This window comes from Pyrus communis, chromosome 4 (assembly GCF_041283825.1).
Source record: "Pyrus communis isolate YQ-2024b chromosome 4, ASM4128382v1, whole genome shotgun sequence".
NCBI lineage: Eukaryota > Viridiplantae > Streptophyta > Magnoliopsida > Rosales > Rosaceae > Pyrus > Pyrus communis.
The window spans coordinates 23,219,655-23,241,397 of NC_142568.1; the positions used below are offsets into that span (position 1 = coordinate 23,219,655).

Below are 21,743 nucleotides of genomic sequence, written 5' to 3' on the forward strand. Positions count from 1 at the left end.
TTGCGGATATAACATCAAGAAAATAAGACATAAAATAGTTCTTCCACGATTTTACTGAGTTGCCCGTGGTATTTAAGGGGTGGAAGATAAATGTCTAGCAGAAAACAGAAGCAAAAGCACTTGAATCAGCAGAACGTAACGAGTCTTAAGTTTAAAATGACGATTTTCATTTATTGCGGCGGTTTTCATGTTTTAGCAGCGATTTTCTGGCTTTTTGTGACCATTTAAATGTGAAAACGATATAAATTTTCTCTTGCGACAATAAAATTCCTCGCTAGTTGTCGCAAAAGATGTAAATAACCTTTTGCAACAAATCAATTCGTTGCCAAAGAGATTTTTTGTAGCGATTAAAAGGTCGCCGCTAAAAGTCCAACAGAAATTAAAAGCTTCCCTTCCCCGCCACTCTTAAGGTAATATTTTTGTTTTTTTTACGGAACCATTCAGGTGATGGTTTTCGTCCAATAACCTAATTTTATGGACCCTTGAAGGATCCATCTAAGGATACAATATTAATCCTTCCAACCATTTTAATGGCTTTCGTCCAATAACCTAATTTTAGGGATCCTTTTGAAGGATCCATCTACGGATACAGTATTAAGCCTTACAACCATTTCAAACGAAATTTGGTAACAATTCCCGACTCTTGGCCCGTACTTGAGTGATTCTCAGATGATTCGAAGTGAGCTGTGATGCCTGGATCACTGAGACTTATAACCTGGACATTGATCCGTGACGGTGTTACGTCGAAGCCTGCAAAAACACCTAATCAAAGTTCCATTAAGCATCTCCCCAAAACAAGCCTAAACTCGCAAATCAACTTTTATAGAAACAAAATAACAGCTATTTTTTTCCCAAACTAACACTTGTAGTCGGAAAAAAACTTCGTAAAAAAATTCAAGGACATTAAAAACATCACTGCAGAAACCAACAACAAGATGAGAAACGGACAATGATAACAACGAGATGAGAAAGGAATAACAACATGTATTACCAAATATCTCCGATCACAGCCAGTTCGAATTTATTTTCATGTTAGCATTCTCGAAGGACTAGGGTTCCAAACCCACATAAGCATGTAACCAGTTTCCAACTAATTCCACGGAAAGTGAACCAGGTCAAATTCTAAGACTGAGTTCAGAGAAACGTACAGAACTTAGTAGACTACACGGAAAAAGAATGTTACTACATAACTGTCCGACAACAGCCAAAATACAACTAATAAGAAACAGAAATTCAACTGTTTAACTCACAAATAAACATCAAATTCACTGACACTGCATTAAACAAGAGATTATTGCTTCTTTTTTTCTTTTTTTGAGAAAATAAATTATTGCACAAATACAAGGGATAAAATTTAGTAATTTACAAATAGCTAACTCACTCTGAGTCACACAAAGCACTAGGAATCTAGGATACATGACCATCAAAGGGCACCAGACACCCAGTGAACAGAGCCCCAAAAGGTATAAATAAGACGTCACATTATATTCGACTGATTTCCTTATCTTGCCAAATACAACCAAACTGAATGGAGAAATCTCAATATGCACTTGCAAACAATGAGATGCAAACTCAGACAAAAACTGATGTTTAAGTCCTAAATAAAACATGGATGGCCTGATGAAGCTCATTTTCCACATAAGAAATAACCAAAAACAAACGGAAAAAGCTCCTGAAATGCAAAGGCTTAAACATCAGCAGAACTTAAAATAGACACCAAAATCAGGTCACAGGGCCATTACGAACTTGACATTCATGTTTCCCGACGTACATTATTAGTGCTTTTGTCATTTTAGGATATAGAATTTTCCGCCATTCATACTGATACAGCGATGCTATATACTTCACCTCAGACTAGTGAAGGAAAGAAACCAAATACACGAAAAGTACATCGAAAACCAATTACAAAGTATATGAGATACCAATCTTCAAACTATTCGATAAGGAATAACTTGTTGGATCAAACACTTGGAAACTGCATTAACATGTGAACATTTTCCTGTAGTGTGTACTTATGGACAAAATTGAAAATGGTGATTCAAACTTTAAAAGAAATGCAGAATTGGGGATGGTTGTACCACATTACATTGACCTCGAAACCACCGAGTACTGGTCAACTAGGAAGCCTCAGTAACCCTCCAAAGGATCCCCGCTTCAACAAGGGTGCCGAAGCCCACAAATTAACCTCACAACAAGTGAGAGTCACGATACATGGTTATTCCCGTGAGTCCTAATGTGAGATTTCTCCCCAACTTGGAGTCAATCACAATGCGACAAGTGCAACACCACATCAATACATCCAAACCCACATTGGCCAAAGTCAAGAAATCTTCTCCAACTTTACCTCTATAAAAAGGTAACTTCTGCTCCATTCAAAGGGTTAATCACATTTACTATTCAACACTATTTACCACTAAACTCACCCACGCAGCACCCTAAACTTACTAGCTAACTTAAGCATCGAAGGCTCTTAGGCCAGTACCACACTGGCGCCCTTCGATACTTACTATCTTCCTTGCAGGTTGCTTTGCCCGTCTACCTTTGACCAGAGCGCCCTCACGAATGCCCTCTCATCACTCTTTAGTCTTTACATTGATTCAAGATCAAATCGATTTTGTGCATCAACAGGAGAGGTCTCAAAAATCAAATAGGGTCTTAGGTGTTTCCCTCTTTTTGACGTGCTCGGAAGTTTAGAGCCGCCCAATCACTAGGGACCAACATTTCACTTCGAAGTATTTCTGTTCTAATTTGCAACCCTTCCTTGTTGTATCCTACTATAATTAGGTGCAAAAACACAGATAAATTCAACTAAATCATCATCTAATTAGCCATTTATTTGAATTCTGATAAATAATCCCTATCCAGCATGAACTGATTTCCAGGAAATACATACAATTGCATTTGCAATCAATCAAAGTTGAATTTAATTAGCCATAAATTGAATTAACCTACCAACAAATTCGCAATCCAAATTTCACAAATATTGCTAACAAGAATTACGTTTTAGGGTTTTACCAGGATTCTTCCATGTGATTAACGAACGATATAATCGCTTCCACGCCCCAAATCGTTGTGCTCCATGCGATCAAGGGTCGTCGTTGTTTTGATTCCTCTGAATCGGTTCTGCCACGACCGCAGGTGTCCGCCGCACGTGGTCGTTTTTGGTCGTCAGAAGTTGTGTGAAGTGGAAAGGAAAAAGAATGAGAAGCAGAGAAGCTGGGTTTTCTTTTGGCTTACGAGGGAAAGAGATCGGAGAGGATCTTTTCCACTAACAGCATCCGATCAAATGATTTGAATTTTTGAAATTTCATCTAAGGGTCCATCTGTTTTGATTCCTTAAATGTTATAATAATTTTTTTTACTGTTAGATGAAATTTCAAAGATCTAAATTATTTGATCCGATGATTTTGATTTCTTTTGACTTATGAACCCATTTCGTGTTTTGCACTTTGGACCCACTATTTCTAAATTACTTTCATCTTTTTGTTTTTTTTTCTTTAATACTAGCGATAAAAAGAGAGGGAAAATTAATTTCTAAGTCCTCAAAATGAAAATAGAAATGACAGAGCTATGAAGGAACTTGGGTGGTCTAGACTAGAAACAGCGACAGAGCTATACTGAAACCAGGGTGGTCTCGATCCCTTTGTGAATTGAATTTTATTAGTAATATTTCTCTTTACTTGTAAGTGAAAGATCTGAACTTAGACCATCTTGGATGTATTATATTTGTGTTGAGTTCGATACCTAATTAGTGGTTGGCCCATTGTGTAGCCTAGCCAAATCCTCTCTAAATAAAATATCGTTTTGTCAATGATATTTAGTTTATGTGTCATCAATATTTGATTTCGATTTATTTTTTTTTTATGGAAAACACATCTGAGAAGGTTGAAGGTTGTGTGCATGTACACTTTTCATTTATGCTCCATTTCAAGAGCTTGAATGATTTCAAAGAGATGGACTAATAGTTCGTCACTAATCACACTGATATTGTCGTCAACTTAACCACATGTGCATATATATAGGCGTGGAACTTTATCACAAAACGCATTGATGCAATTAAAATTAGAATGTTGATTTGTTCTAGCCGATATGAGACTTTTTCCGTTATTCAACACAATCATCTTAGCAATTGTTGGAATTACCATTATAGATGACAACACGGTTGCCCTACAAACTGTAGTGTTAACTACAGTTCCTCCGCCATCAAACTTCGATAATCAACGAGAGTTCAAAGCGAAAATCGACGACATATGAGCGCTATATGGATGCCGGTGTTTTTAGGGCTGTGTCTTTGATGGGCATGCTTGTGCTTGCCATAGCTCAAGCTCGTATTAATGATTCCATCACCCCTACAAATATACATTCAAACTTACTTCTGCAATTATATATATATATTGCTTTGCTCGACTTGGTAGATATACGCCGCGCAATGGGGGAAGGCATTGCGGAGTCTTGATGCGAGAGCTACTCCAAGTGTAAAATTAATCTTAAGCATTAACTGGATATTATTTGGCTGCAACATCGTGCATTCTGCAGAAAATGAAATGGAAAAAAAGTCTCATAAGTCGCACTAGCATTAGTTGCAAAGAAACATACTTTAGAAGCTACTTCTTGACTTTCTAATTTGGTTGAGGATATAACTTCCAAGAAAAGGAGACGTAAATACTTCTTACAAGGTTTGTTAAATCCCTTCTAGTATTTAATGGAAGGAAGATAAATATCGAGAAGAAAACGGAAGCAAAAACACTTGAAACAGTAGAAAGTTGGTGAGTCTGAGGCTAAAATGACGATTTTGTGTCTATTGCGGCGGTTTTCTGGTTTTAGCGGCCACTTTACAACTTTTAGTGACCATTTTTTAAGTCTAAAAAATGTAAGTGACTTTTTGCGACAACAAAGTCGTCACTCTTCGCCGCAAAAAATATATTATATGGCGATAGGAAGATCGCCGCTAAAGGTCCACCAAAAATAAAAATATTTCCTTCCCTCCCCGTTCACTTAATATTTTGTTTTTTGAACGAAACCATTCAGGTGATGGTTTTCGTCCAAATAACCTAATTTTAGGAACCTCTTTGGAGGCTCCATGTGCCTTACTGGTGATTTGGCTTTCTAATTCGTTATCATACGTTCGAAGTTTTATTACAACCATTTTACACGAAATGTGGTAACGATTTCCATGGCAGGTCTCGATCGCTTCGGATGGTTATGCCTGGACGATTGAGACTCATAAACCGGATATTGTTCTGCGACTGTGATACATTGACGCCTGCATATTCACAAAACCAAAGTTCCATTAAGCATCTCTCGAAAACAAACCTAAACTCACAAACCAACTTTTATAGATACAAAATAACAGCTATCGTTTCCAAACTAACACTCGTAGTCGGAAAGAAACTACGTAAAACTTTTCAAGGACAATAAGAAAATCACTGCAGAAACCAACAACAAGATGTGAAAGGAACAATGACATGTATTACCAAATATCTCCGATTAAAGCCAGTTAGAATTTACTTTCAGGTTAGCATTCTCGAAGGACTAGGGTTCCAAACCCACATAAGCATGCAACCAGTTTCCAACTGATTCCACAGAAAGTGGACGAGGTTAAATTCAAAGACTGAGTTCAGAGAACCGTACAGAACTTAGTAGACTACCCGGTAAAAAAATGCTACTGCATAACTGCTCCACCAACAGCCAAAATACAACTAATAAGAAACAGAAATTAAGTGTTTTAACTCACAAATAAACATCAAATTCACTGACACTGCATTAAACAGGAGATTATTGCACCATTTTTTTTTTTTTTGGAGAAAAGAAATTATTGCGCAAATACTAGGGATGAAATTTAGTAATTTACGAATAGCAGGAAACAGAACAGACCCGAGTCAAATGTAACTCTCTGAGTCACACAAAGCACCAGGAATCTAGGATATATGACCATCAAAGGGCACCAGACTCCAAGTGAACAGAGCCCCAAAATGTATAAATAAGACATGTCAAGCCATATTTCAACTGGTTTCCTTGTCTTGCCAAATACAACCAAACTGAATGAAGAACGCACTTGCAAATAATTAGATGCAAAATTGGACCAAATTTGATTTTTAAGTCCTAAATAAACATGGATTACATGATGAAGCTCATTTGCCTCATAAGAACTAACCGAAAACCGAAAGAAAAAGCTCCTGAAATGTAAAGGCTTAAACATCAGCAGAACTTAAACAGATGCCAAATTTGGGTCACAAGGCCATTATGAATTCAACATTCATGTTTCCCTAGGTGCATTACCAGTGCTTTTGTCATCTTAGGATATAGATTTTTATGCCATTCATACTGATACAGTGATGCTATATACTTCGCCTCAGACTAGTGAACGAAAGAAACCAAATACATGAAAAGTACATCTAAAACCAATTACAAAGTAAATGAGATACCAATCTTCAAACTATTCAATAAGGAATGACTTGATCGATCAAACACTTTGAAACTGCTTAACATGTGAATATTTTCCTGTAGTGCGCACTTAACAGACAAAATTGAAAATGGTGATTCGAACTTTAAAAGGAATGCAGAATTGGGGATGCTTGTATATGTTATATCGACCTCGAAACCGCCAAGTACAGATCAACTAGGAAGCCTCGGTAACCATCCGAAGGATCCCCGCTTCAGCAAGGGTGTCTAAGCGCACGAATCAACCTCATAACAAGTGAGAGCCAAGACACGGGGCTATTCCCATAACTAATGGGAGATTTCTCTCCAAGTTGGAGTCAATCATGATGCAACAAGTGGCAACACCACATTAAATAAATTCAATCCCACATTGGCCAAAGTCAAGAAATCTTCTCCAACTTTGCCCCTATAAAAAGGTAACCTCTACTCCATTCAAAGGGTTAATCACATTTACTATTCAACACTATAGTACCACTAAACTCACCCACGCGGCACCCTAAAATTACTTTGCTAACTTAAGCATTGGAGGCTCTTAGGCCGGTACCACACCGGTGCCCTTTGATACTTACTCTATCTTCCTTGCTGGTAGCTTTGTCAGTCTACCTTTGACCAAAGCGCCCTCACGAAGTCCTCACATCACTCGTTAGTCTTTACATTGATTCAAGGTCCACTCGATTTTGTGCATCAACAGGGGCAAAAATCAAACTGCAATTATTACATAGGGGTCTTAGGTGTTCCCCTCTTTTCGACCTGCTAGGAATTTAGAGTCGCCGAAACACCAGGGACCAACATTTCAATTTGCATTATTTCTGTTCTAATTTAGAACCCTAACTTGTTGTATCCTACTATAATTAGTGCAAAAATACAGATGGATTCCACTAAATTATCATCTAATTAGCCATTTATTTGCTTCTTATAAATAATCCCTATCCAGCATGAACTGATTTACAAGAAATACATACAACTACATTTGCAATCAATCAAAGTTGAACTTGATTATCCGTAAATTGAATTAACTTACCAACTAATTTGCAATCCAAATTTCACAGATATTGCTAATAAAAAATAAGTTTTAGGGTTTTACCAGGATTTTTCCATGCGATTAACGAACGATTAAATCGCTTCCACGCCACGAATCGTTGTAATCTAATCGATGCGATCAAGGGTTGTCGTTGTTTTGATTCCTCTGAATCCGTTCGGCCACGACTGCAGGTGTCCGCTGAACGTCGTCGGTTTTTGTCGTCAGAAGCTGTGAAGTGGAAGACGGACGATTGTATTCAATTATGGGCCCATTTCATGTTTGCACTTTGGACTCTGGACCCACTATTCTAAATTACTTTCATCTTCTCTTTGTATTTTTCATTTTTTTTTTTGACAATTGATATTATCTACACTAAAAGGAAGGGGGTTGGACTTAGTCTCACACTGGGTTAGCAATAATATGGTTCAAATTTACCTTTGGCGATAATCAAACCTAAGACTTTTCACTTACAAGTGAAAAGGAATATCATTAGATCGTAGTATTAAGTGGCTATTTTTCTTTTTGTTTTAATACGAGCGATAGTAGAAAAGAGAAAACCGATTTCAAGTCCTTAAAATGAAAATGAAAATGAAAATGGCAGAGCCTAAGCTATGTAGGAACCTGGGTGGTCCAGACTTGAAACATTGACGCAGCCATACAAGAACCAGGTTGGCCTTGATTCCTTTGTGGGTTGAATTTTATTAGTGATTTTTTTTTAGTATATATTAAACCAACTAGTATTATAATCTAATGACATTCTTCTCCACTATTTCGACTCTCTTGGAATGTGAGGACGTATTATTTTTGTTTTGAGTTTGATACCTAGTTCATGATTGCAGCCCATATTGTGTGGTCTAGCCTAATTCCTCATCCCCTTGGAATATAATTTTCTCCTCCCCTAGAGTAAAATATCGTTGTAAAACAAAGGACAGAAGGAAGAATGTGTCTCGTGTGAGTGGGTCAGTGAGAAGGCTGCTAGCATTCTTTTAAAAAAATTCACTTAAAAGGACTTTCAAAGGGCCATTCTTAAATTTTCAATCTTATAGAACTTGAAAACTTGTAAGAACTAATTAGTACGACAATTTAGTAACATTTCTCTTTATTTGTAAGGGGGATGTTTGAAGTTAGAACCTCTTGGATGTATTATATTTGTATTGAATTTGATACCTGGTTAGTGGTTGACCCTTTGTGTGGCCTAGCACAATCACCCTCCAAATAAATTGCTTTATCATTGGCATTTGATTTATGTCATCAATATTTGATTTCGATCAATTCAACAATAACAATTCTATCTTTGACTATTTGGCCAATTTTTCCTTTTTAATTTATTTCATGGAAAACCACATCTGCGAAGGTAGAGAGTGAAGGTTGTGAAATGGTCATCCCAACAACAATGAAAACCAGTGGCATGTTTGCTTTAGTTGAAGACTAAATATGTAATGTTCATGCGTATCACTTTCATTTATGTTCCATTTAATTAGCTACAAAGATTTCAAAGAGATGGATTAATAATTCATCATTAACCACACCGATATTGCATCAACTTGATTACATGTGCAAACCTATAGGCATAGAACTTTATCACAAATCACGTTGATGCAGTTAAATTTGAAGTGGTGATTTGTTTTAGCCGGTGTGAGACTTTTTACGTTATTCAACGCAATCATGTTAGAATTGTTGGATTGCCATGTATGGAAACTTCGACCAATCAACGAAAGTTTAAAGGAAAAATCAATGAAAGAGGAGCGCTATATGGATGCCGGTGTTTTTAGGGATGCGTCTTTGATGGGCATGCAGAAAATACACCAGACAAAAATGTCATAAACTCTTCTTTCAAGGTTTACTAAATCGCCTCTAGTATTTAATGGAAGGAAGATAAACATCGAGCAGAAAACGGAAGCAAAATCACTTGTAAAAGAAGAAAGTTGGTGAATCTGAGTCTAAAATGACGATTTTGAATCTATTGCAGCGATTTTCTAGTTTTAGCGGCGACTTTACCCCTTTTAGTGACCATTTTTAGGTCTATAACGTTAAATGACTTTTGGTGACAATAAATTCGTCACTTTTTGCCACAAAAACTATATTATACGGCGATCAAAAGGCCGCCGCTAAAGGTCCACCAAAAATAAAATTATTTCCCTTCCCTCCCCGTTCAGGTAATATTTTGGATTTTGGACAAAACCATTCAGGCGATGGTTTTCGTCCAAATAACCTAATTTTTGGAACCTCTTTGAAGGCTCCATGTGCCTTACTGGTGATTTGGCTTCCTAATTTGTTATCGTACGTTCAAAGTTTTATTACAAGGTATTTCAAACGAAATTTGGTAACGATTTCTATGGCAGGTCTTGATCGCTTCGGATGATTATGCCTGGACGATTCAGATTCATAAACCGGATATTGATCTGCGACTGTGATACATTTAAGCCTGCATATTCACCCAACCAAAGTTCCATTAAGCATCTCTCCAAATAAAACTGAAAGCTCACAAATCAACTTTTATAAAAATAAAATAACAGCTTTCGTTTTCTCAAACTAACACTTGCCGTCATAAAGAAAGAAACTACGTTAAAAAATAGGTTTTTTTATTAATGCTCCACATCTTTATGAATACACCCCACATTTAAAATGTGCATCTAAAATTCCAACTTTGCACTCCATTTTTCAGAAGCCACCCCATCCCCATAAACAAATGACGGCAAAAAAGCTAGCTCCACAGCCACGGGCCACCCATATAAGAGGTATCCGTCATCGATATCAGCACAGCCAAAAACCCCCCACGTCGGGGAAGTTGGCAACCAAGACCGACTCTCTAACCGACCGAGAATTGACCAACACTCTTGATTCACATACCCCAATTCCCAATTACCTACTGGCAAGTGGCTGGCGATTGAATATATATGGAGAGAAAGAGCATCGCGAGTGGCTGGGATTTTTTGCCCAGACACTATTGGTTGGCAGCCGGCATAAGGGGGTGGATGGGGTTTATTTTCGACTTCAGAACTTAATTCGTCAAGGTATAAACAAAAATTTAACTGAAAAAATATATTATGGGGTGTATTCATAAGATTGTGGGGTGTTAATAGAATTACCCAAAAAAATTCTAGGACTTTACTAAAATCACTGCATAGACAGAAAACAAGATGATAGCATTGACAAGCATTACCAAATATTACATGGGGACCAACATTTCACTTCCCACTTCCCCACTTAGTCAAGTAGTATTCTTTTTCACTTGTGAGTCGTAGGTTTTGGTTCGAATCTCGTGAATGAAGAGTTTGATACCAATTTATTCCGGCACATTTAATGACCCCTTTGTATCCTGCTATAATTAGGAGCAAAAAACACAGATACATTGCATGAAATTATCATCTAATTGGCCATTTATTTGCTTCGCATATATAAATCCCTATCCAGGATGAACTGGCTTCAAAGAAATACATGCAATTGCATTTGCAATCAATCAAAACTGAATTTAATTACCATTTATTTACCTAAATTGAATTAAAGGGAACCAGACACCAAGTGAACAGAGCCCCAAAAGGTTTAAATAAGACATGTCACGCCATATTCGACTGATTTCAGAGCCCCAAAAGATATAAATAAGACATGTCACACCATATTTGACTGATTTCCTTATCTTACCAAATACATCGAAACTGATTGGAGAAATCTCAATAAGCACTTGGAAGCAATGAGATGCAAACTCGGACAAAACTTGGTGTTTAAGTCCTAAATAAAACATGGATGACATGATGAAGCCCATTTGCCTCATAAGAAACAACCGAAAACAGAAAGAAAAAACTCCAGAAATGTAAGGGGATTAAACATCAGCAGAACTTAAAACAGATGCCAAATTCGAGTCACGGGGCCCTTATGAATTCGATGTTCATGTTTCCCTAGGTTCATTACCAGTGCTTTTGTCATTTTAGGATATAGATTTTTATGCCATTCATACCGATATAGTGATGCTATATACTTCTTCTCAGACTAGTGGACGAAACAAACCAAATAGACCAAAAGTTCATCTAAAACCAATTACAAAGTAAATGAGATACCAATCTTCAAACTATTCGATAAAGAATAACTTGTTGGATCAAACACTTTGAAACTGCATTAACATGTCAACATTTTCCGGTGGTATGTACTTACAGACGAAATTGTAAACGGTGATTCAATCTTTAAAAGGAATCAGGATTGGAGATGTTTGTACCATATTATATCGACCTCAAAACCACCGAGTACCGGTCAACTAGGAAGCCTCGGTAACCCTCCAAAGGATCCCTGCTTCAGTAAAGGTGCCAAAGCGCACGAATCGACCTCACAACAAGTGAGAGCCACGACACGTGGCTATTCCCATGATTAATGAGAGATTTCTCTCCAACTTGGAGACCAATCATGATGCGACAACACCACATTAAATACATTCAATCCCACATTGGCCAAAGTCAAAAAATCTTCTACAACTTTGCCTCTATAAAAAGGTAACTTCTACTCCATTCAAAGGGTTAATCACATTTACTGTTCAACACTATATTACCACTAAACTCACTCACTTGGCACCGTAAACATACTTTGCTAACTTAAACATCGGAGGGCTCTTAGGCCAGCGCCACACCGGTGCCCTTCGGTACTTACTCTATCTTCCTTGCAGGTTGCTTTGTCCATCTACCTTTGACATAAGCGCCCCCACGTAGGTCCTCACATCACTCTTTACGTAGATTCACTATCCACTCGATTTTGTGCATCAACAGGAGAGGTCTCAAAAATCAAATTCCAATTATTGCGTAGGGTCTTAGGTGTTTCCCTCTTTTCGACCTGCTCGGAATTTAGAGCCGCCCAATCACTAGGGACCAACATTGCACTTCTAAGTATTTCTGTTCTAATTTGCAACCCTACCTTGATGTATCCTACTATACTTAGGTGCAAAAACACAGATAAATTCCACTAAATTATCATCTAATTAGCCAATTATTTGAATTCTGATAAATAATCCCTATCCGGCATGAACTGATTTACAAGAAATAGATACAATTGCATTTGCAATCAATCAAAGTTGAATTTAATTAGCCATTTATTTAACTAAATTGAATTAACTACCAACTAATTTGCAATCCAAATTTCACAAATATTGCTAATAAGATTAAGTTTTAGGGTTTTTACCAGGATTAATCCATGCGATTAACGAACGATCAAATCGCTTCCACGCCACGAATCGTTGGGGATGCGATCAATGTGACTAGCCGACGATGATGGGACTAGTAAGGTCGTTGTTGTTTTAATTAGGGGTGGTTCGGTATGGGATCCCATACCGAAACCCTTGTCCCGATTCCCAAACCGAAATTTTTGGGAATCCCAAATTCAATACCAATCCCAAACCAAATTTTCGGGAATCCCGAAATAATTTCGGGATTTCGGAACAAATCGGGAATCCCGAAATGTTTTTGGGCTTTTGGACTAAAATTTGACATATTATGTTTTTGGGCTAAAATTTGACATATTATATTTTTGGGCTAAAATTAAGCTTTAATCTACCCACTACCCATTAAAGTAGGTTGAATATTAACCGATTTACCAGTAATCATCTTAACATTTACACCAAGGTTAAGAGCCTGGCGGATGGTTTCTGCACTATCATGTCTTGGAGGGTCGAAAAGAGGCAACAATCCAACGAACTGCCATGGACCACCAGAACCTTCTTTTGTTTTCGCCGGCACTTCCTGTAAACATATACCAATCACAATTATAAGCCGGTGCTCTACTTCTTATAAAACTGAAAAAAGTGCAAGAGATGCTAAAAACGTCAAGGTTGAGTATAAAACCTGTCTAGCAACAGCCAATGACCGAAGCCCACGTTCAGCATATTTGTCAATAATGGTAAAAGCCTTCTTCTTGAAATCTTCTTTGCAGAGGCAGAGGTCCAAAATCTAATTACAGAAATCAATTCATTAGTCTGTGAGTATGAAGTGCACCTCTCTAATACCAGCTCGGGCCTGCGTATAAATGAATTCATTAAGATGAGCATATCCATTGAAAATTCCGTCCCAGAATTAATGAAGAATCAATTATAGGGCATACAAGAAAAGTTGGAAATGATTTATACCTCCTTTGGGTCGGCAAGCATTCCAACCATAGCAGCATCAATGGCATCCTGGTTTTCAGTTCTGGATGACCTTGCAGCTAGAAGAATGACATGATCTTTCTCCACACCCTTTGCAAACACCTCAATTAAAAAATAATATATATATATATATAATATTTATTTCTATTCGGTATGGGAATACCGAAAAAATGGAGATGTAATCCCGAATCCCATACCGAAAATTTCGGTTTGGTTCGGGATGACATACCGAAATTTTCGGGAATTTTGGTTTGGGATTTTTTTGGTTTGGGATCGGGATTTTTTCGGTTTGGTTTGGGATTTTTGGGATTTTTTTCCAGCCCTAGTTTTAATTCCACTGAATCGATTCGGCCAGGATCGCAGGGGTACATTGCACGTCGTCGTTTTGGTCTTCAAAAGCTCTGAAGTGGAAAGCAGAAAGAACGAGGAGGAGAGAAACTGGATTTTCTTGTGGCCCGACCGGCGATTGTATTTGCTTATGAGCCCATTTTGTGTGTTACACTTTGGACCCACTATTCTAAATCACTTTCATCTTCATTTTGTGTATATTTTTTTTATTTCCTTTTTATTTTAATACGAGCAATATTAAGGGAGGGCAAATCGATTTCAAGTCCTCAAAATGAAAATGAAAATGAAAATGGCGGAGCCGGAGCTATGTAGGAATCGAGGTGGTCTAGGCTAGAAACAGTGATGAAGCTATACGGGAATTAGGTTGGTCTCGATCCCTGTGTGAGTTGAGTTTTATTAGTGATTTTTTTTTTCAGTATATATTAAACAAAATAGTACTATGGTCTAATGATATTCTTCTTCACTAGTTCAACTCTCTTGGATTGTTAAGACTGAGTTGAGTCTGATACCTAGTAAATGATTGCCCCTCATATTGCGCGCCCTAGCCTAATTCCCTATTCCCTTGGAATATTATTTTCTCCTGCCCTAGAGTAGAATATCATTGTAAATCAACGTGAGGAATGAAGAGTGTGTCTTGGGTGGGTGGGTTTAGTTTGATCTAAAAGCCATGCACTACATTGAACTCTCTAATTTATCATTGACAAAAAGATAAGTAAAAGTGAAAATGTTGAAATGAAAAGGTAAGCGAGAAGAATGTTAATATTCTCTTAAATTCTCTTTCACTTGAAGGACTTTGAACACTCTGAGAGGCCCATTCTAAAACTTTCAATCTTATAGAACTTGAAAAGGGTTGCTATAGCTAATTAGTACTACAATTTAGTGATATTTCTCTTTACTTGTAAGGGAGAGATCTCAAGTTAGATCCTAGTAAAATACCGTTTTGACATTCTGTTTGGGCCCAAAATAATATTGTTGGGCCCAGCAGCAGGATGTGCTCGGCCCAAGGTTGTGTCAAATACTATGGGCCGAATGATAAATCCCGGGCCAGTTGGCAGTCCTATCCTAGGTAGTCCGGATAAATAGAAAAGGGTCGAGGAATTCCTGGTGCGACCAGGATTCCTGACCGGCAAAGAATAAAGCCTCGAAAAGAAGGAAAATTCAGAATCCCAGTGGGAGTAGGTTTGTTCGAGTTAGAGTTGAAACGGGACAAGGACTCCCAATCCAGATCAGGATGCAAATCGGTCTCAAGGAATGAGGTGCTATAAATACAGGAAATCATGCAACAGAAAGGGTCTTCAAAATCTGCATACAATTGCCCTGCGCAAAACCTCTCAAATACCTTGAGATCTTTTCTTTTTCTTTTTCTGCCGATATACCTTCAGTTTGGATAAACAGCACTGTGAAGGCACCCGGCAAACACCTTCAGTTTGGATAAACAGCACTGTTGCCGCAGAATCAGCCGACCGAAAAGCACCTTCAGTTTGGATAAACAGCACTGCGTCGAGGCCGACCGGTTACCTATGTAAGTCTCAACTGAGAAGGGTTTTCGAATCCTTGTTGGTAGAGGTCATCTTGCTAGCCTTCTCGGTATAGTCAGGTGTTACGAATTGCATTGCTCGGCGTATTGGACGCTGAGTGATTTTATGATTGGGTACTCGCAAGTAAGTTTCAGGGTTCGGCATTCCGACGCCCGAACTACGTTTACCATCAAGACATACATCACATTTGAGTATCTGTGCCCATATAGTTTGGTCTCGATTCGGCGTGCTTATACTCTTACGAATATAATCACAGTGACCGAATCGGGCTCCGACGATTTGTGAACTCTGAAGAATTAGTAGCCTTGTCTTTAGGCTATAGAACCCAGAGACCGAGAGTGTTCCTTCCTCGATCGCAATCGCAAGATAGAGAAGTCAACGACATGCTCGACGCGACATCAACAAATTTTACTCCTCAGCCAAGCTCGGCCGACAAGTTGGCACGCCCCGCATTCAACCGAAGGACGTAGTTAGCTTGTTAGTTACTCGGCCTGCGCGCCACGTAGGTTTTGTAATTTTTAGATTCAACACATTCATATTTGGTTTATGTGTCAGCAATATTTGATTTCGATCAATTTAGCAATAAAATTTTTATTATTTAGCAAAAATTTTATTTCTTAATTTATTTTATAAAACCACACTTGAGAAGGCAGAAAGTGCAGGTTTGTGAAACGGTCATCCCAACAACAATGAAAACTAATGGCATGTTTGCTTTAGTTGAACACTACATATATAATGTTCATGTATGTGTCACTTCCATTTATGCTCCATATTTTATTAGCTATAAAGATTTCAAAGAGATGACTAATAGTTTAGCACCAATTACATTGATATTGCCATCAACTTGATCACATGTGCAAACCTATAGACAAAAGACTTTATCACAAAGCGCATTTATTCGGGTGAAGATTTCTTTGGAGAGAACTCCTCGGCTCTCAGCACAACAAACAACGTTGATCCAATTAAATTTGGAATGATGATTTGTTTTAGCCGACATATAGGACTTTCAAAATTATTCAACACAATCATCTTTGAAATTGTTGGGATTGCCATTATAGATTGTAACATGATCTTCTTATAAAACTGTAGCTTTGGCTACACTGCCTCCACCATCAAACTTCGAGAATCAACGAGAGTTCAAAGCGAAAATCAACGAAAGATGACCCCCATAATATACATTCAAACTTACTTCTGCAGGCAAGGACGAAGTTAGAGATCTGCATGGATGGGGGTACTCTCAAATAACAATGTTACAAATTAAAAAGTTCAGGAATGTACTCAACAAAACACTTATACATTAATCCATAAGGTTTTTTTATACAACTTATTACAATAACCCTCGACGCGTTTCATGTTTTCAAACGTTGAATGACAACTTCATTACTAATACCATTAAATCTCTCTTTATAAAAAAATAATCATGTTATCATTTATCCAATAATCTTCCATTCAATTTCTCAACAGAAATTTTACGACTGAATATGTTCTTCCAACGATGGCAATAGTGCATAAAAGAGTTAATACTAATATCACAAGCAACTAAAAGTTTAAAAAATAATTAAGTGGGGGCATCCCCGCCCACACCCCACACCCCACATATCACCAACCCCCCCCCCCCCCGGCGCCCGGGAGCCCAAGCCATCTCCGTCCACAGGTGTGTATATACTATGTGTGTCTGTGTGTGTGAACTGTTTATGATTGTTTTGCTTGACTTTGTAGATATACACCGCGCTATGTGAGAAGGCTTTGCGGATTCTTATTACGAGAGGTACTCCAAAACTAAAATTAAACTTAAGAATTAACTTGATATTATTCGGCTGCTGACATCTTGCATTTTGCATAAAATAAACTGGAAAAAAAAAATGTCATAATTCACACTAGCATTTGCAAACAAACATACTTTACAAGCTATTTCATTACTTTCTAATTGGATTGCGGATATAACATCAAGAAAATGAGACGTAAATACTTCTTTCATGCTTTACTTCAATTGCCTCTAGTATTTAATTGAAAGAAGATAAATATTGAGCAGAAAACTGCAGCTAAAAGACTTAAATCAGTAGAAAGTTGGCGAGTCTGAGGCTAAAATGACGATTTTGAACCTATTGCAGCGGTTTTTTAGTTTTAGTGGCGACCTTAATACTTTTAGTGACGACTTTTAGATCTAAAACATGTTAAATGACCTTTTGCGACAATAAATTCGTCACTTGTCGCCCCTAAATCTATATTATATGGCGATTTAAAGGTCGCCGCTAAAGGTCCATAAAAAATTAAATTCTTTCCTTCCCTCCCTGTTCACGTAATATTTTGTTTTTTGAACGAAACCATCCATGTGATGGTTTTCGTCCAAATAACCTAATTTTAGGAACCTCTTTGAAGGCTTCATGTGCCTGATTGGTGATTTGGCTTCCTAATTAGTTATCGTACGTTCAAAGTTTTATTACAACCATTTTAAATGAAATTTGGTAACGATTTCCTTGGCAGGTCTTGATCGCTTCGGATGATTATGCCTCGACGATTGAAACTCACAAACCAGATATCGATCAGCCATTGCGACACATTGAAGCCTGCACATTCACCCAACCAAAGTTCCATTAAGCGTCTCTCCAAATAAAACTTAAGCTCACAAATCGACTTTTATAACAACAAGATATTCCAAACAACACTTGCAATCGGAAAGACGCGACGTAAAACATTTCCAGCACATTACGAAAATCACTGCATAAAACGAAAACAAGATGAGAGCTATGACATGCATTACCAAATATCACCGGTCAAAACCAGTTGAAATTTATTTTCAGCTTAGCATTCTGAAAGGACTAGGGTTCCAAACCTAGAAAAGCATGAAGCCAGTTTCCAACTACTTACTCCACCGAAAGTAGACTACACGAGGAACCAAAACAGATACTGCATAACTGCTCCGACAACAGCGAAGTTAAAACTACCAACAACAACAACAACTACAAAACCTTTTCCCACTAAGTGGGGCGAAGAAAAAACTAACAAAGAACATAAATTCAAAACTTGACTCACAATTTTTTTGAGAAAAGAAATTATTGCACAATACAAGGGACAAAATTCCTGAACAGCAGGAAACAGAAAAGACCAGGCTAAATTGTAACGCACTTAACTCTGATTCACGCAGAGCACCAGGAGTCTGGGATACATGAGCATTGGAGGGGACCAGAACACAAGTGAATAGAACCCCACAAGCTATAAATAAGTTATGGCACCGAATATTTGACCGATTTGCATACCTTGCCAAATACAACCAAACTGAATGACGAAATCTCAATATGCTCTTGCAAACAATGAAATGCAAACTCACACGGAAATTGATGTTTAAGTCCTAAATAAAACATGGAGACGTGATGAAGTTCATTTGCCTCATAAGAACCCACCAAAAACAGAAAGAACATGCTCCTAAAATGTAAAGGCTTAATCATCTGCAGAACTTAAAACGGACACCAAATACGGGTCGCCATGACAGTATGAAATTCATGTTTCCCTAGGTGCATTACCAGTGCTTGTGTCATTTTATCATCTACATTTTTACAGCATTCATGATGATACATTGATGTGAAATACTTCGCCTCAGGCTAGTGAACGAAAGAAACCATATAGACGCAAAATACATGCAAATCGAATAACAAAGTAAATGAGATACCAATCTTCAAACTATTCGATAAAACACTTTGAAACTGCATTAACACGTGAATACTTTCGTGTAGTACTTATCGATGAACTTGAAAACGGTGATCCAAACTTTCAGTTCTAATTTACTATGGTGATGGTCTAGTAGTATTCTTTTTCACAGTAAGTCATAGGTCTTGGTCCGAATCTTGTAGATGGAAAGTTCGATACCAATTTATTCCTGCACCTTTAGTGACCCTCTTTATCCTACTATAATTAGGAGCAAAAAACACAGATAAATTGCATGAAATTATCATCTAACTAGCCATTTATTTGCTTCGCATATATAATCCCTATCCAGCCTGGTTTCCAATAAATACATACAATTGCATTTGCAATCAATCAAAACTGAATTTTTAATTAGCCATTTACTTAACTAAATAGAATTAAATTATCAAATAATTTAATAATCCAAATTTCACAAAATATTGCATTGCTAAAAGGATTAGGGTTTTACCAGGATGTTTCCGTTCAATTAACGAAAGATTTAATCGCTTCCGCACCACCAATCGTTGTGACCCATGCGATAAAGGGTCGTCGTCGCTTTCATTCGTCTGATTCGGTTCCGCGACGATCGCAGGGATCCGTTGCACGTCGACGTTTTGGTCGTTAAAAGTTCTGGAGCAGAGAGGGAAAAGAACGAGAAGGAGAAACCGGGTTTTTCTGTGGCCCGACGGACGATGGTATTCGCTTATGGGCCTGTCTCATGTTTGCAGACCCGCTATTCTAAGAGTCTGGATGAGGATCTCAGAGATTCGTGAATCATGTTTGTTTATCGTATAACGTACAATTAAAAAATATTTTTATTTAAAAATAAACATAAACAATACTTGACAAAAACTGACTGTACAATGTACGATAAACAAACACGATTCACGGATCCTCAAGATTCTCACCAAAAGGATCCGGAAAGGATCCTGTTGGCTATTCTAATTCACCTTCTTCTTTTATTTTTTATTTTCAAACAAGAAGAGAGGTTTCGTTGATGACAAGTTTGATACTATTCATTCTTATATTATTTTATTATAAATGTATCGCTGTAAAAAAAAAAAAAAAAAAAAAAAAAAAGTTGTTTGATTGATTGTCAAATTGATTTTATGGAGTTTTTTTTTTTGCACAAATACCATTTGACCTTGCAAGTATGCGTGATAATACCACCTGAACTTTTAATTTTTGTTTTTTATCACCTAGACTTTCTTAACAGTTGGAGTCTACCACGTAAAACCATCCATTTTGTCGTTAAAACATGTTACATTTAGGGATATTTTCGTCAATTCACTTCATGAGGCTGGCTATATTCAAGTTGGTAATACTGCTTAAATCAATATCGCGCCAAAATTTGGGGGTTTGTACAGCCCCAGTTCTCTATAAGAGTTTGAAAAATTAATATTTGAATAAATTAAGGTGAACTATACACCCACTTGTTGAGCTACAAAAAAAATACCTTGAAAACTCATTGTAAATGAAGGACTAGATTTTTGTGTAATTTTGACTTCAATTTTACTGTTGGATGAAATTTCAAAGATCCGAATCATTTGATCCGATGATTTTGATAGAAGAGATCCGAAGAGGATTTCTTTCGACTTATGAGCCCATTTCGTGTTTTGAACTTTGCACTTTGGACCCACTATGTCTAAATTACTTTCATCTTCTTTTTTTTTTTTTTTTTTTTTTTTTAATACGAGCGATAAAAAGAGAGGGAAAATTAATTTCTAAGTCCCCAAAATGAAAATAGAAATGACGGAGCTATGAAGGAACCTGGGTGTTCTAGACTAGAAATAGCGACGGAGCTATACAGAAACCAGGGTTGTCTTGATCCCTTTGTAAATTGAATTTTATTAGTAATATTTCTCTTTACTTGTAAGTGAGAGATCTCAACTTAGACCATCTTGGATGCATTATATTTGCGTTGAGTTCGATACCTAGTTAGTGGTTGGCCCATTGTGTAACCAAGCCAAATCCTCTCTTAATAAAATATCGTTTTGTCAATGATATTTAGTTTATGTGTCATCAATATTTGATTTCGAATTTTTTTTTATTTTTATGGAAAGCACATCTGAGAATGTTGAAGGTTGTGTGCATGTACACTTTTCATTTATGCTCCATTTCAATAGCTTGAATGATTTCAAAGAGATAGACCAATAGTTCGTCACTAATCACACTGATATTGTCGTCAACTTAACCACATGTGCATATATATAGACGTGAGACTTTATCACAAAATGCGTTGATGCAATTAAAATTGGAATGGTGATTTGTTCTAGCCCGATATGAGACTTTTTCCGTTATTCAGCACAATCATCTTAGAAATTGTTGGGATTACCATTATAGATGACAACACGGTTGCCCTACAAACTGTAGTGTTAACTACACTTCCTCCGCCATCAAACTTCGAGAATCAACGAGAATTCAAAGCGAAAATCGACGACATATGAGCGCTATATGGATGCCGGTGTTTTTAGGGCTCTAGGGCTGTGTCTTTGATGGGCATGCTTGTGCTTGCCATAGCTCAATCTCGTATTAATGATTCCATCACCCCTACAAATATACATTCAAACTTACTTCTGCAATTATATATATACTG

The 21,743-nt window shown here is 37.3% G+C and overlaps 1 protein-coding gene and 3 long non-coding RNA genes across 5 annotated transcripts; all 4 read right to left on the reverse strand.

The window, feature by feature from the left end:
• Positions 1–445: 445 nt before the first annotated feature.
• LOC148697656 (uncharacterized) lies at positions 446–3,332 on the reverse strand. Of its 2 annotated transcripts, none has more exons than XR_015961882.1 (2): positions 3,016–3,332; positions 446–750 (listed from the first exon to the last, which is right to left on the reverse strand). It is a non-coding gene; the product is annotated as an uncharacterized LOC148697656 (long non-coding RNA). The 2 variants fall into 2 exon arrangements; XR_015961881.1 differs by having other exon boundaries at positions 446–762.
• A 1,634-nt stretch (positions 3,333–4,966) lies between these two features.
• Positions 4,967–7,740, reverse strand: LOC148697657 (uncharacterized). Its single transcript, XR_015961883.1, has 2 exons — positions 7,526–7,740; positions 4,967–5,263 (listed from the first exon to the last, which is right to left on the reverse strand). It is a non-coding gene; the product is annotated as an uncharacterized LOC148697657 (long non-coding RNA).
• A 5,250-nt stretch (positions 7,741–12,990) lies between these two features.
• Positions 12,991–13,879, reverse strand: LOC148697658 (plasma membrane ATPase-like). The gene is made up of 3 exons (XM_088691972.1): positions 13,563–13,879; positions 13,282–13,386; positions 12,991–13,179 (listed from the first exon to the last, which is right to left on the reverse strand). Exons 1-3 carry the CDS (start codon positions 13,590–13,592, stop codon positions 12,991–12,993), a joined length of 324 nt encoding a protein of 107 aa, XP_088548098.1. The 5' UTR covers positions 13,593–13,879.
• A 3,978-nt stretch (positions 13,880–17,857) lies between these two features.
• LOC148697659 (uncharacterized) lies at positions 17,858–19,889 on the reverse strand. The gene is made up of 2 exons (XR_015961885.1): positions 19,617–19,889; positions 17,858–18,033 (listed from the first exon to the last, which is right to left on the reverse strand). It is a non-coding gene; the product is annotated as an uncharacterized LOC148697659 (long non-coding RNA).
• Between the last annotated feature and the right edge of the window lie 1,854 nt (positions 19,890–21,743).